Genomic DNA, 13,402 nt, shown 5'->3' on the forward strand with positions numbered 1-13,402 from the left:
TTATTGACCCTTCTCCTGCCATTGTAGGATGTGGCTGATATTTCTGTAGTGACAAATGAGAGTTTGCTGATAACCACATTTGAAATTCTGATGTTTTAGTTCACGTCTTAATAAACAGGCACTGTTTTGTTATTAGTACAAGCAGAAAACAAAACGGTTTTAGGTGCTGGGTTGCATTTTTCCTCCCTCCGTCTCATGGCTGTCCATGGATGCACGTTACAGGAGAGGGACCAGGCCCTGAGTCAGGAGCCGTGGCTCCGGTCCCAGCGCTGCCCAGTTCTGCCGCTGGGCGGGTCCGGCTCCCAGCCTCCGTTAGCCACCTGGGATGGGGAAGCGTCGTTGGTAATTGGGTTCTGTGGTAGTGCTGACAGTGGGACTGACAATCTTGGTGTTTCTGGCGGAAGAGGAATGTGCACTCTTTATCAAAGGAGGCAAGAGTCTCTGTTTACTTTTATATTTGAGAATGTTTTACTTTATGTGATCAGTCGTCATTCCTTGTGTGACTCGCCACAGCCATCTAAGCCATTGGCGCTGTGTGCTGAGACATAGAAAATGCAAAGCATGGGTATTGCCCTTTTAGTCTGCCTGCAAGGTAGGGACTAATACATGAAAAGTGGAAAAATAGCGCATGGATTAAATAACAATACCAGGCAGCTCGGGTCTGCTACAAGCAGCGTGGGAGCATTTCCGGGCAGGTCCATAGTGGCGTGGCGTGCCCGGGGCGGTGAGGGGAGAAGTTCTGTGTCTGAACCCAGATTGACTGAGCGTGGTTTCCGGCCGAGAGGAGAGCAGGGGCAGCCTTAGGGGGACTGGCGGTCCTCTCGCGTGTTTGTGCTCACAGGGAGGGTGGCGCAGGCCTGGAGGACAGAGGCGGACAGCTGGGTCCCATCCGCCCCGCCCCACAGCGCCACAGCAGTGCTTGCAGCATGCCTGGGAAAAACCAGAGGCATTGCAGGGTTATATTTAGCATCACAGCAAAGTAAACATCGATTGCTTCACGATATGACAGCACTACTTACAGGTCACTGTGGCTGCCTCTGATCATTATCAACCTAGTTTTCACATGGCTGTAATTCATGCACATCACTCGCAAACATCGCCGTGCTTTTCTGTGTACTTTTCCATGTCTTCGTGTATTCCCCTATGCTGACATATGCTCGGTCACATGCTCTGAAGCCATTGAATACTTGGGGAGTTTCAGTTTCCTTCTTGGAACCATTAGAAAGTGGCTCAGAGACCCTTATAGTCCTTACTAATTCAGTTTTCACAATGATTGTTAGGTGGGTATTACTTCTCCCGTTCAGTGGGTGAGAAAACTGAGGAATAAGCAGTGTGTGCAGGGAGTGGGTGGTGGGGTAAGGGTGTGGACGCATCCACTCTGGATGCAAAGCCCATGCTTTTCCCCAAGACCACGTGGGCTCCCTTCAGAATTAGAATTCCTGTAGCTGTGGACAAGTTTGGGTAAGTCGCATCCCTGCCCCACTCGAGAGACTATTAGGGTTGGAACAGATAGAATTCTTCAAGCTTTTGTTTAAAGCTTATTGACCTATTATCCTCCAGAAAGACTTTTACCTACTGGTTCAAATACTCATTTACTTACATTGGGTTTCATGATGTTTGTCATTTTATAGGTGTGAAACATTACTTCAGAAGTTCTCTTTAATGCTAAGAGAGAACATTTCCCCAAATAACGACTCAGGGAAAGTTTCTTTCTCAGCTCTTGCTCAGTCTAGATATATGCGATTGTAGATCAAAACCATGTGATGGACCCACAGGTCGTGACCCACAGGTTGAGAACCGCTGCTGTAGAGCCTAAGACCATCGGAAAACACAGATATTTACATTACGATTAATAACAGTAGCAAAATTACAGTTATGAAGTAGCAACGAAAATAATTTTTGGTTGGGGGTCACCACAACATGAGGAACTGTATTAAAGGGTCGCAGCATTCGAAAGGTTGAGAACCACTGCCCTAAGGAGTCGGGCTAAAAAAAATTGTGAAATAGTATACGCATAAAGAAACTACTAACAAACTATCTCCTTAACTCAATATTTTGGAGTAAATACAGTTACACAGATATCTTTATTATAAAAACAGGTGTAGGCATACTCCAAAGGAGTGGTAATGAAGGAGTATTTAAGTATAAAAAGCATCAAGTTTAGCTAAAGTATACTAAAATTGAATTGTTTTTTCACTTGAATAATCTTTAAAAGGTTAGCTGGATTTTCAGGCTAGCCTCCGAAAACCGTTTATACCTAGAATACAGCCTAACTGTGCTGCCTGATACGTCTAGAATCTGTATTCCAGTCCATACTTGGAAAGTCTGCATTGTACTCCTCCTGCTCTAGTAGACCCAGGGCTGGGCAACCTGAGGCTTTTGGAGGCTAGAGACAGCAGTGGCCGCTTCCGAAGGGAGGTCCAGGAAAGGGTGTGTGTGTGTGTGTGAGATGTATAACTCATACATACATGTGTGTGATGTGTAACCTATAACTCATATGTGTGTGTGAGAGTGTGTGAGATGTGTAACTCATGCATACATGTGTGTGGGTGTGTGTATTGTATATAACTCATACTACAGGCATGTGTGATATGTGTAACCTATAGTCATGTTAAGTGCTCTTTGAAAATGGGTGATTTGTATTGTAGCCTTCAAAGTACTTGGTTGTTTTTTTTTACATAATTGAAGCTTGGGTTACTGCAGTTGTAGAATGATATCTAGAAAGGAAAACCATCTATACTAATAAAAGGGTAATATGCTAATTAGACCGGGAGACCTTCCAGACAAAGCCATGGTGGTGGGGCCGAGGCAGAGGTGGTTAGGAGTGATCAGGCCAGCAAGGGAGGGCAGTTGGGGGCGAGCAGGCCGGCAGAAGGGGCAGTTGGGTGCAGTCAGTCCGGCAGGGGAGGGCAGTTGGAGGTGAGCAGGATGGCGGGGCAGGGGGGGCAGTTAGGGGTGATCAGGCTGGAAGGGGGGGCAATTAGGGTTGATCAGGCCAGCAGGCAGAGTGGTTAGGAGTGATCAGGCAGGCAGGCAGGCAGGTAAGTGGTTAGGAGCCAGCAGTCCCGGATTGTGAGAGGGATGTCCGACTGCCGGTTGGATCGGGCCTAAACTGGCAGTTGGACATCCCCCAAGGGGTCCCAGATTGGAGAGGGTGCAGGCCAGGCCGAGGGACAACCCCCCCCCCCCCCCTCCCCGTGCACGAATTTCATGCACCGGGCCACTAGTGTATGGAATAATACGTTGAGAAGTATTTGAGACATTCTTGATGTGGGCGATCTCTCTGATACAATGTAAATTGTGAGAAATGGAAATGGAGATGCTCTGGAATATATCAACAGAAGGGCAGGTGATAGAAATAGAAAATTGTTTTGGGCTAGATGTGAATATGAGGAGCGACTTGGCCGTCATGTTTTTTGGAAAAGTCTTAGGTTTGGTTTGGTCTTTGGTTTCTTTCGGAGATACTTGTAAAAGGCAGGGGTTGAGACCCTGCAGTAGCATATCTTCAATGTTAGAAATAGCAAGAGTACCAGCGGGATGGATTTGGATTGTGGGTGAATGTTTAATAATAGGCCAAAGAAGAGAAGGTTAAAATGCAATAATTTGCACTGGACAAGTATCTGTTTTCACGTCTGAAGTCTCACTGAAAGGCAGTTGATGCATTTGGAGAGGTGCAGATAATCTGTGTATTTATTTCATGCTTCCGATTTTGAGAAATCTCAGCGTTAAGCTAACATTTTTGACATGGGTGCAAATTAGTTGAATTGTAAGTAGGACTGTGAGAGTTCATGGCAGTGATGAAACAGACCTTACAAAAATAGTTTTAGTCACTGATAAGATGAATTTGCTGCACTGTTATCTATAGCATTAAAATATAGACATTCTAATCATTTTCCAATTAAACTTCTGCTTTAATTATGCCAGTATTGGTTGTGTACTGTTTAAAGTGAAGTAAACAGACCTTCCAAGCTCTGGCCTGGGTAATCCAGACTGACTGTGAAGATAGGGCTGCCTCAGGGCCCGTATTGGGAATTCGCCTTGAATCAGATTGATGGAGCCTCTCTGTAGGCCATTCACTCACTGCAGATTCTGAAGCACCAGCTCAGCCTTCATTTTCACACTTCCATCGAAAGTTTTATTTTACTTTTTGCAACAAAGTGTGGAAAATAATTACATTTTGCTGTTTTAGGCATAAATTCTAACTAATTTAAATCATTCTGGCAAAACTTAATTCTTAGTCCTTCTGTTTTAGTTTTATTACAACATGTCTGTCAACATATGTGTTTATGTTGAATTGTGAAGTCAGCACACGTGTAACATCAGTGTATTGTTTGAGCAATTTCTGTCATTGTTATGTGCACAGTTTTTCTTGACTGGTAAAAGTAACACAGATAGAACTCCATGAAACTGAAGTTTGAGAACTCTTTGGCCTACACATATTTTCGTTCAGGTAGATCAGTTCCTGGCAAGTTCCCATGATCCCTCAGGACTGAGCTCAGGTGTTCCTTCTGGGAAGGCTTGGAGGTGCTCCTTGCCCAGGGCCTCGTGTGCCCAGTCAGGACGTCCCCTGCGGGGGCGGCACCGTGATCTTTGTCCAGCCCCTCTCGTTAGTGATGCCTCACTTCTCAGCCTCTGACACTCCCTTATATGCTCCAGTGCCTGGCACAGTGCAGTCCTGTGTGCTGACTGGATTATTCACGTCATTAGAATGAACACCAGGGTAACCCTCAGAAGGAAGAAGGGCAAAAATCCATGCAGCCTTGGGTGGGGTGTAGGTGGGAGGCAGGCCTGGCAGCTTCCTCAACTTGGGTTTGAGGTGTGCAGTCCCGACTCCCCTTTCTTGCCTCCCATTCGTGCCTCAGTTCATAGTCTTTCAGTTTCTGCCCTCACCTCTGTGATGAGACTGGCCTTGCCAGTGTCAGCAATGGCCTCCTAGTCGCCAGGACAGCGAAAGCTTCAGCCCTCACCTGGTGGACACCTGGGCTGCACTTGCCATGCCTGTTCTGTTGCTACACATGCTCCCTTCTCTTGCTCTCTAGAATTCTAACTGCATTTTCTGACTATTTTGGTCTCTCTGTCGGCTTCGGCCTCCCTCCCCCCCCCTCTCCCTTAATTGGGGATATTTTCTAGAATTTTGACTTCCACCTATTTTTCTGTTTTCATATATTCTTCCTGGATAAAATTCTTGTTTCACATGATTCCTGTCAATTAATTCATCTACTATTTATTGAGCATTTACTATGTGCCAAGTGCACTGTCTGACTTCTGTCCTCGAGATATAATAGTGAGTAAAACAAAAAGATCGCTGCCCTCCAGGACCATCTGTCCTCTGTATGCAGAGTTCCCTGCTTACTGTTGTGGGCCAGACCTGACCACCAGGGTGGAAACTCACTGTGTCTCTTCCTTCTGGGTATTTTCTCCTGGATTTCCAGTGGGAGCCTCACATTTAATCTGTAGAATCCTGAAGGGTCCCACTTCCCGCGGGTGTTGATCTGCTTCTGCCCCGCGTGCTGTCCCAGATGGTGTCTCAGCGTCTATGAAGCCCCTTGCTCCTGGCTTCCATCACTTGGTCTCCGAGGTGTGCTGCTCTCCGGGCCTGTCACTTGAATCTGGGCCTGTTTCTTCCGCCGCTGCTACCAGTTCAGGACCTCAGCTCACCCGCCTGCTGTGGCCACCACCCGGGCTCCAGCCACGCCCCAGATCCACCTTCTGAGAGGCAGATGTGACTGTAGCTCTGTTTATCCCCCAGGTACAATCTGAAGCCTTTAAAATAACATACAAGGCTCACCTTGTACGTACTGGCTTCTGCCTGCTTCAGCTTCTCTGCAAATTCCTGCTCCATTTGGGTCTAAACTGCTTGTTCCTCATACACACCAGGTAGCTCCTCTCCCCTGAGCCCTGTTTGTGCTGTTTCTCTGCTGTGTGGTATTCCACGCCCTGCCCTCCCCACCGTGAACCTGGATTTCTCCTGTTCTCCTGCTAATCCTCAAACCTTCCTGAGAGCGTTTCCATGAACTCAGTGTGAACAGGGAGTCTGGCCCACAGTAGGGAGCAGTGTAGGGTTTTGGAAGGAAGGAGTGACCGGCCTGCTGGGTGAACGCGGCAGGCCCTGTAGCATTGTGGGGAGGGACTTCCCCACCCCTGCCTGGCTCCGTTGCGGCTCTGGGATCTGGAAGCCCAGGCTGAGGCTCCGGTTCTGGCTCTCCCGCATGGCCTTGGCCCCGAGGCCCTTGGCTGACTCACCAAGACAAGAATAAACGCAGAGTCTAGTTTTGAACTGGTTGTGTTTGGTACGATGCTGACTTGCAGAGGAAGGTGGCTTGTGACTCATAGTCCTGGTGCTTGTTCATGCACACTAGTGATCGCTGAAAATGTTTACCCTAGACATTCTGTATTATTTAAAATCCTTTCACTTTCTAATGAGCACTCAGATGCATTAATGTTTGATAAGGACTTGCAGACTCAGGTCTAAAATAGAGTAGTTCTAAGAATACTTTGAAGTCAGAAAGTGTTCCTAACCGCTCAGTAGACCTTGCCTTTATTACTAGTAAGCTAAGAGGAGCTGGGTGAGACTGACTCCCACACGCATAACAGGATTTCAGATGCAAACGTCTCTCTCTGCTTAGGATGCACGTCTTCCCTCATGTTTACCTCCGGCTCCTCTTAGTTGTTAAAACCTTCCGAAAGGTGGAAACAGACCGTCTTGTGTCCATGGAGGTGTTTTCCTTCGTGCTTTTCTGGGTTTTCATTCGTCAGGTCATTGTTTTTAATATTTTGTAGAGGGTAGTCGTGTTTTTAATGTATGTGTCATCATGACAAACTTTCTGCCTTTGTAACAAATAGTGACTTAGTAAGCTTACTTCTTCACTTGTTCTTTCACAGGGCAGCCCGATGGATCCCATGGTGATGAAGAGGCCTCAGTTGTATGGGATGGGCAGTAACCCTCATTCTCAGCCTCAGCAGAGCAGCCCTTACCCTGGAGGTTCCTACGGCCCCCCAGGCCCACAGCGGTATCCTATCGGCATCCAAGGGCGGACCCCAGGGGCCATGGGAGGAATGCAGTATCCACAGCAGCAGGTTTGTGCCTCTTGTTACTCGCCCACCCCTCCTCTCATTGGGGATAGGTCTGTCTTGTCTTTACTGTCCGCCTAAGGTTGGTATTGGGAAAATTAGGGGGCATGTCACTGATTTTCTGCTCTCTTCAATTTTCATAGTGTTTTTTTTAAATAATCACAGGTACAACCCTCCCCTTCCCCCCATTTCTTTTAAAGAAGGAAGAGTGAGCTTCTTAGAACACAGTTTGATAGAAGGCCAGTGTTGCCAGCTGTCTTTGAAAGATGTACCCTGTCATCATTTTGCAGCAAATTATATAGATCTTAGCCCTGAAGTGAACTTGGCTTTCCAACATTTCTGGTGTCAGACTGTCAGAGTTTGAGCTGTGAATAGACTTCCTAAGGCGAAGTTTTAAGTTATTTAAAGGTCCTTCTCATGAAGATAGCATCAACTTAAAAAAATTTTTTTTAGTCTCCCAAAAAGTTATTTTACTTTTATGTCTTCTGTACCTTTAGAAACAGGTTTCTGTATTTCATGTCAGAGGATTTGATGTGTATCTGTTCTCTTAGATTTTCACGGGTTTTCTGTTTTTACTTCAAACAAACAAAAAAGACTTTTCCGTTCTCAGGACCCAGTATTTTTCTCTAGAATCAAACAGTTGGAGTTGCCTTAAGTGACCATGAGCCTGATAGCAGTAGTAACCCCCGTCTCCGGACGCTGGAGAGTGAACCCTGTATGTTGCCCGGGGAAGCAGGAGGTCTGGGAAGGGTGAGTTAGACTGGGCAGGGGAGCTGGTCACTAGGAACACCAGGAAGGCAGATTATAAGCCCCCCTCGGTGCCGTGAGCCCCGGGGTGCTTGGGGCTGCAGCCTCCACAGAGGGTTTCCGTGGCGCTGCCACAGCCCACTCCAGGGCTTCCCAGCCCTTCTCTCAGGAGGTGCTTCCTGACGTTGGACAGAAGCCCTTTGTGGAAATAACACGTTGGCGGGCACTTTCGTTCTCTCCAAAGTGGATCGGAGAATGTACATCCTCTCCACGTGCTGCATCCAAAGTCCCGGTTCAGGGGCCCCTGAGCTTTTCTCTCAGAGGCAGAGGGTGTCTTTCCTCTCCGCCTCGGCTCCTCCACGCCCTGCCCTTCCTTCCCGCGGCTGTAGGGAGGGAGAGACACGTAGCTCGGCCTCGGAATCCCGCTCTGGTCCCGAACGCGCCTCTGCCGCCGCCTCTGTCACCTCGGAAGCCCTCACCCTGCTGGTTACAGATGGGCCGCTCCGGAGCCTAGCAGGCAGTTGCATACTTAATTGTGCTCTAAACTTTTCCACGTTATCCTTTCTCCCAGCAGCACCTCACTACCTAGAGTACAGATCTTTAATGAGGTTGCTAATGTGAGAGGGAGGTGGTTTGTAAGGATTGAAAAGTGAGGCGAGAGGCTGCTGGGGCCCTCATTCTGCCCTGGCGACTTCCCTGGGCGCTGATGGTTCCACGGGATGCTCTGGCCACAGGGAGATGGAGGCAGGAAGCTGGTGAGAAGCAGCAGGACCTTAAACAAAAAATCTAAAACCCCAGCAGCAGCAGGACCGTGGAGAGGGCGATGCTGGTCACTCCTGCCTTGTACCTGCCTCCCCGCTGCTTTCCTGAGGTGACATTGCAGAGGCATTTCGAAAGGGGCTGTTCCCGGCAGGCTGCTGGCTGCTCCTTTCTCTTTCTCTGAGTGAGCTCCAGTCTTCTTAGAAGTTTAGTTTGTAGCACCAAAGTGGGAATCGAACAATTGGAGAAGGTGTGTGAAGAATGATTGCCTAGGAACGTGCTTAGCTCACATGTTACAGATACACAGAGTGGCCTCAGTGTTCTTAGCTTTTTTGTTTTATTTAATCCCTGTGGCCCTTACGTACTTGTGAAATCCAGTAACTATTGGATTTATTGGAAGGGACAATTGGATGAAGATTACCTACCAAGTATTTTAGCAAATGTTTAATTAAGATTTTAGATTAGGTATTTTACTGCTAACCCATAGAAATGCCTGATTCTAAACACAGATCGTTCTGATGGTGAAAGGGAAGTCAAGTATCTGGTAGGAAGCAATGCTTTGGCTGGAAAATGTCAAACTTCCCTATTGAGTTCATCACGATGGAGGGTTCTAAAACCCTTTATTGCTTTTCATTAGTTATGATACATCCTTGAAATAACCTATTTTGTTTTGAAATCTAAAAGGCTAAATTAAACATAACTGAATGCCTTTTTGAATGTGTGTAACATTTTAAAGGGGACGCACAGCTTTTATCATACATAGTAAGTTCATGTGGTCAGTCAGGTGTAGGTTTTGAAATGGGAAAAAAGTGGAGGTTTTTGTCAAGGTGGTTAGAACACATTTATTTTGTTAGCTTTAGTCCGTGTTCTTTGGTGAGGAGCTCTCAGTGAACTGCTTTGTTTGGGTACTTAGGAACTTGCCCACAAAGCCTGGCACAGGATTGGCCGCTGGTCTTATTTGTCTTCTCCTCGAATTGATGTAATTGTCTGAGCCTTGTTGTAGCCATGGCTGCTGGTGTTGTTCAGGAAGCAAGCTGAAAGATAATGATGACATGGAGTTTTCACCTAGGCGTGACTTTGCTTTGGGTGGCCTCCAGAGCTTTCTGTGTTTGGTTTGTGAACCTCTGATGAGCTGAGTCCCGTTCATGTAATATTGCTCATGTATTTCTGCAAAGGGTCAAAATGCAGGAATTCAAGTTTGTAAATTGAGTGGCCCACTTACCAGCTGAGTGGTAAGTTGTCTTTGGCTCAGGGGTCACCGTCTGATTCCTGGCTGGCATTCCGCCTCTGTGACAGGAATTGTAAATGAGTCTTCTGTCAGAGAGAACAGCCGTGCCTCTAGGAGGTTAACATGGGAGTATCGCTGCTTGCTTTTCCTCTCTGAGCGTCAGAAGGAGCTGGCCACTCAGTGTGTGATTTTAGTATTAACCTGGCGAGTCTTGATTTGTATGGTGATAATTTTATTTTTGAAATAAACTCATGACTGGTCTTTGAAGCATGACGTGATAATGGTACATCATTTTGGTGTTTATTAACTGGAACTAGATTTGTGGTCTTTCACTTGCTGATTCTCCCACATCATCAGGCAAATACATGACTAAACAGATTAGTTTTGCACGGTGCCCTGAAAACTAGCCGACTTGGGTTTTTATTGCGCTGCGAGGGGAAATGAATTTTCTGTGCCTCTGTGGGGAACGTCCTGCCTCCCGCTCCTGGAATTCAAACCCGGATGGTCAACAGAAAGGAGTCCACTGGCTGATTTCCTCTCAGACAGGCTGCACAGAGCATGTGCCGCCTTTAAGGGGACATGGACTAGGTCCTGACTCTTTCTGAGGTATTCAGTTACTTAAAAAAATGTAGACAGCAAAATAGCTTTTCCTGGATCAGGGACACGAGTGAACAACTGTTTGTTCCATTTCCCTTGTCCTTTGTGATCGTAAATGTATACATAGGCCGGCGTGGCTTGCTTTGAAAAAGATTTTTCATATAAACGAAATAGCGCCCAGGAGAAATAGGCTACAGAAACAAAGGTATATTTATTTGTGCCAGGCAGATTATGTCGTCTTAGATTTTTCTTGAGTTATCAAGGGTTATTGAGTCGATATTTTAACTGTCCTTACCTTGTTGCAGATGTTTGTATAATCTGATGCCTGTTGGCATTATAAAACCAGGGAAAGGAATGAGGGTAAGGTGAGAGATTTAAGTTCATGAGTGCTTTTATAATGGAAAATGATGACTTTTTTATTTTTTAAAAACACACCTGTATTGTGAAGACCTTTACAACTATAAGACCATGGAATATAATCGTCATTTTGAAAGATAGTCTGGCAAAATGAAATAGAAATTACTTATTTTTGTTTTAAAATAAAATGGAATTAAAATGAGTTTCTTTAAAAAAAAAACTTAAAAATCAGTAGGCATTTAAATTTGTGTCTTTAATTTATCTTCTGCACCCTTTGGATATGTCTGTTTTGCTGTGTGTATTTTGTGTAAAATATTTATTTTAGAACATAAGCATTTTATTTGGTGCCATCTTAAAAGCCAAAACACTTCTTCCAATGCAAATATTTATTTGGGCAGCAGATGTTTCTAAAGGAGACAAACATTACAATTGTTTGGCTAAAATAAATGTTTTGTTTTTTTTTTTTTGAGGTTATTAAAGCCTAGCAGGTTATAGGATTCCCATCTGTGTTACTTTCATAATTAAAATTATATATATGTTTTGATATTGTTTGAACAATGTGTCTGAAAAGTAAGGATGAATGGGGAAGGGAAGACTGGTTAAAGACGTAAAAATTCTAAAGTCTTTTGACATGAAATGTTTGTGTAGACTCATTCTCTGAATCTCACATGTGAATTTAATAGCCAGGGTCTAATGTTCGTTTTCTCTAACAAGAGCTTAGACTTCCTGTTTTTAAGGAGCATGATTGAGTGTGAGAGGATGAGCAAGGCTTGACAACATAACGAGAGGAATGGGCACCTCCTGTCTGTCTCACATTCAGATTTAACTTTTTGATAGTTTATAGTAAAGATAGCCACCTGTACCTGTCTGCGCACGCATACAGCATAACACAGCATATTTGTGACTGTGGTATTGTGGTGTAATGAAATGATCTGTATATGTATATAGATAATATATTAAACATGTATTTTACCTGCGTAAGGATATACATGCACATAACAGATAAATAAAATGAAGGTAAACATGTTGGCCGGTAAAATAGTGAGTGCTCTGAGATTTTGCTCACTGTTAATTTACAGTGTTTTTATAGATGCATGTTCCCTCCTGCGAGACTTAGAGCCCAGCTGCTCTGCTTGTGCACCTGAAATGTTTGGAGTCCTTTCAGCAGACGCAGATTTTTATAAATAATGGCCTTTTGTTGGCCACATTTTGTCTTGATTTCCTCAGTTGTTCTTCATCAGTGAACATGAAGGTGTTTACAGTTTACCCACAAAGTACATTCACACCTCACGTTTCTGCTCCCAAGTAGATAGCAGATGCTACTGTCTTTGATGCCGAAGTCCCTGTAGGTGGAGTTTTGTACCAGGAAAATATTTTTGAAAAGATTTGTAGATATGGTAATTTTCATTTGCTCCTTAAAATTTAAATTTCTGGAATACTTAACTGGTTTTATTTACTTTTTATATTGTAGTTGGATTTAAACATTTTGAAGCATTCAATGTGACTTTTTTTGTAGAGTTGTAATAAAGGAGATCACATTTCAAGTTAAATTTATAAAGTCTAAAATCTTTATCCTTTTCCCTAAAAATTAGAAAAAGACCAGGTTTTATACTTGAAATCAGCTTAATGAGAAAATGGGAGATGATTTTTCTTTTAGTTTGAAAAGCTACTTTTATATCAGGAAGTTTATATATATTTTTAATCCTCACCCGAGGAAATTTTTCCCATTGATTTCTAGAGTTGGAAAGGAGGGAGAAGGGGCAGAGAGAAACATTGATATGAGAGAGACACATCAATCGGTTGCCTCCCGTATGCACACTGACCAGGGTGGGGCACCTGCAGCTGAGGTCCGTGCCCTTAATCCGGGAATTGCACCCGAGACCCTTCGATCCACAGGCCGATGCTCTAACCACCGAGCCAGACCAGCCAGAGCTACTTTTTATCTGAACATTTACATTGTTGTAGGTATTCTAGATTATATTCAGTGTATAGTGCTTATTCTCTGCTGGTAGCTTATACTAGTGCTCTTTGTTTTTATTTACTTATGAATTCTATGTATTTTACATATATAGACTTGAAATCTAAAATGTCTGCTAAGCTTTTCTGTTATTTTTATTTTTGAGATGTAAATCCCAAGTATGTTTTAGTATGAAATGATTTGAGTATATTTTAAGTAAAATTGGTTTATTTGCTTTCACCAAAGAAAAAAGTATATTGATGTTAACATTTAAACAATTAAAGCTAACAGTTTATATCAATAAAAAACCCCATCCACAGCCGAAACCGGTTTGGCTCAGTGGATAGAGGGTCGGCCTGCGGACTCCAGGGTCCCGGGTTCGATTCCGGTCAAGGGCATGTACATTGGTTGCGGGCACATCCCCGGTGGGGGGTGTGCAGGAGGCAGCTGGTCGATGTTTCTCTCTCATCGATGTTTCTAGCTCTCTATCCCTCTCCCTTCCTCTCTGTGGAAAATCAATAAAATATATATTAAAAAACAAAACAAACAAACAAAAAAAAAACCCATCCATATTCCTTTAATGCTCCTTTAATAAAACCCCCAAAGTCCCAGAAGTTAAATTGAAAGTTCAAGTGACAAAATGGTGTATCTTAGGCCAGTGGTCGTCAAGCTTTGCTGAATGTTTT

The 13,402-nt window shown here is 44.4% G+C and overlaps 1 protein-coding gene across 1 annotated transcript in view; it reads left to right on the forward strand.

Annotated features, from left to right (window-relative positions):
- The window catches only part of ARID1B (AT-rich interaction domain 1B), a 357,127-nt gene that overhangs the window by 43,791 nt on the left and 299,934 nt on the right, over positions 1 to 13,402 (forward strand). Inside the window, exon 2 of the mRNA XM_054722446.1 lies at positions 6,883 to 7,077. Coding sequence (XP_054578421.1) covers positions 6,883 to 7,077 — 195 coding nt within the window. The remainder of the gene's footprint in view (positions 1 to 6,882; positions 7,078 to 13,402) is intronic.

This window comes from Eptesicus fuscus, chromosome 10 (genome assembly GCF_027574615.1).
Source record: "Eptesicus fuscus isolate TK198812 chromosome 10, DD_ASM_mEF_20220401, whole genome shotgun sequence".
In the NCBI taxonomy this organism is placed as follows: Eukaryota; Metazoa; Chordata; class Mammalia; order Chiroptera; family Vespertilionidae; genus Eptesicus; species Eptesicus fuscus.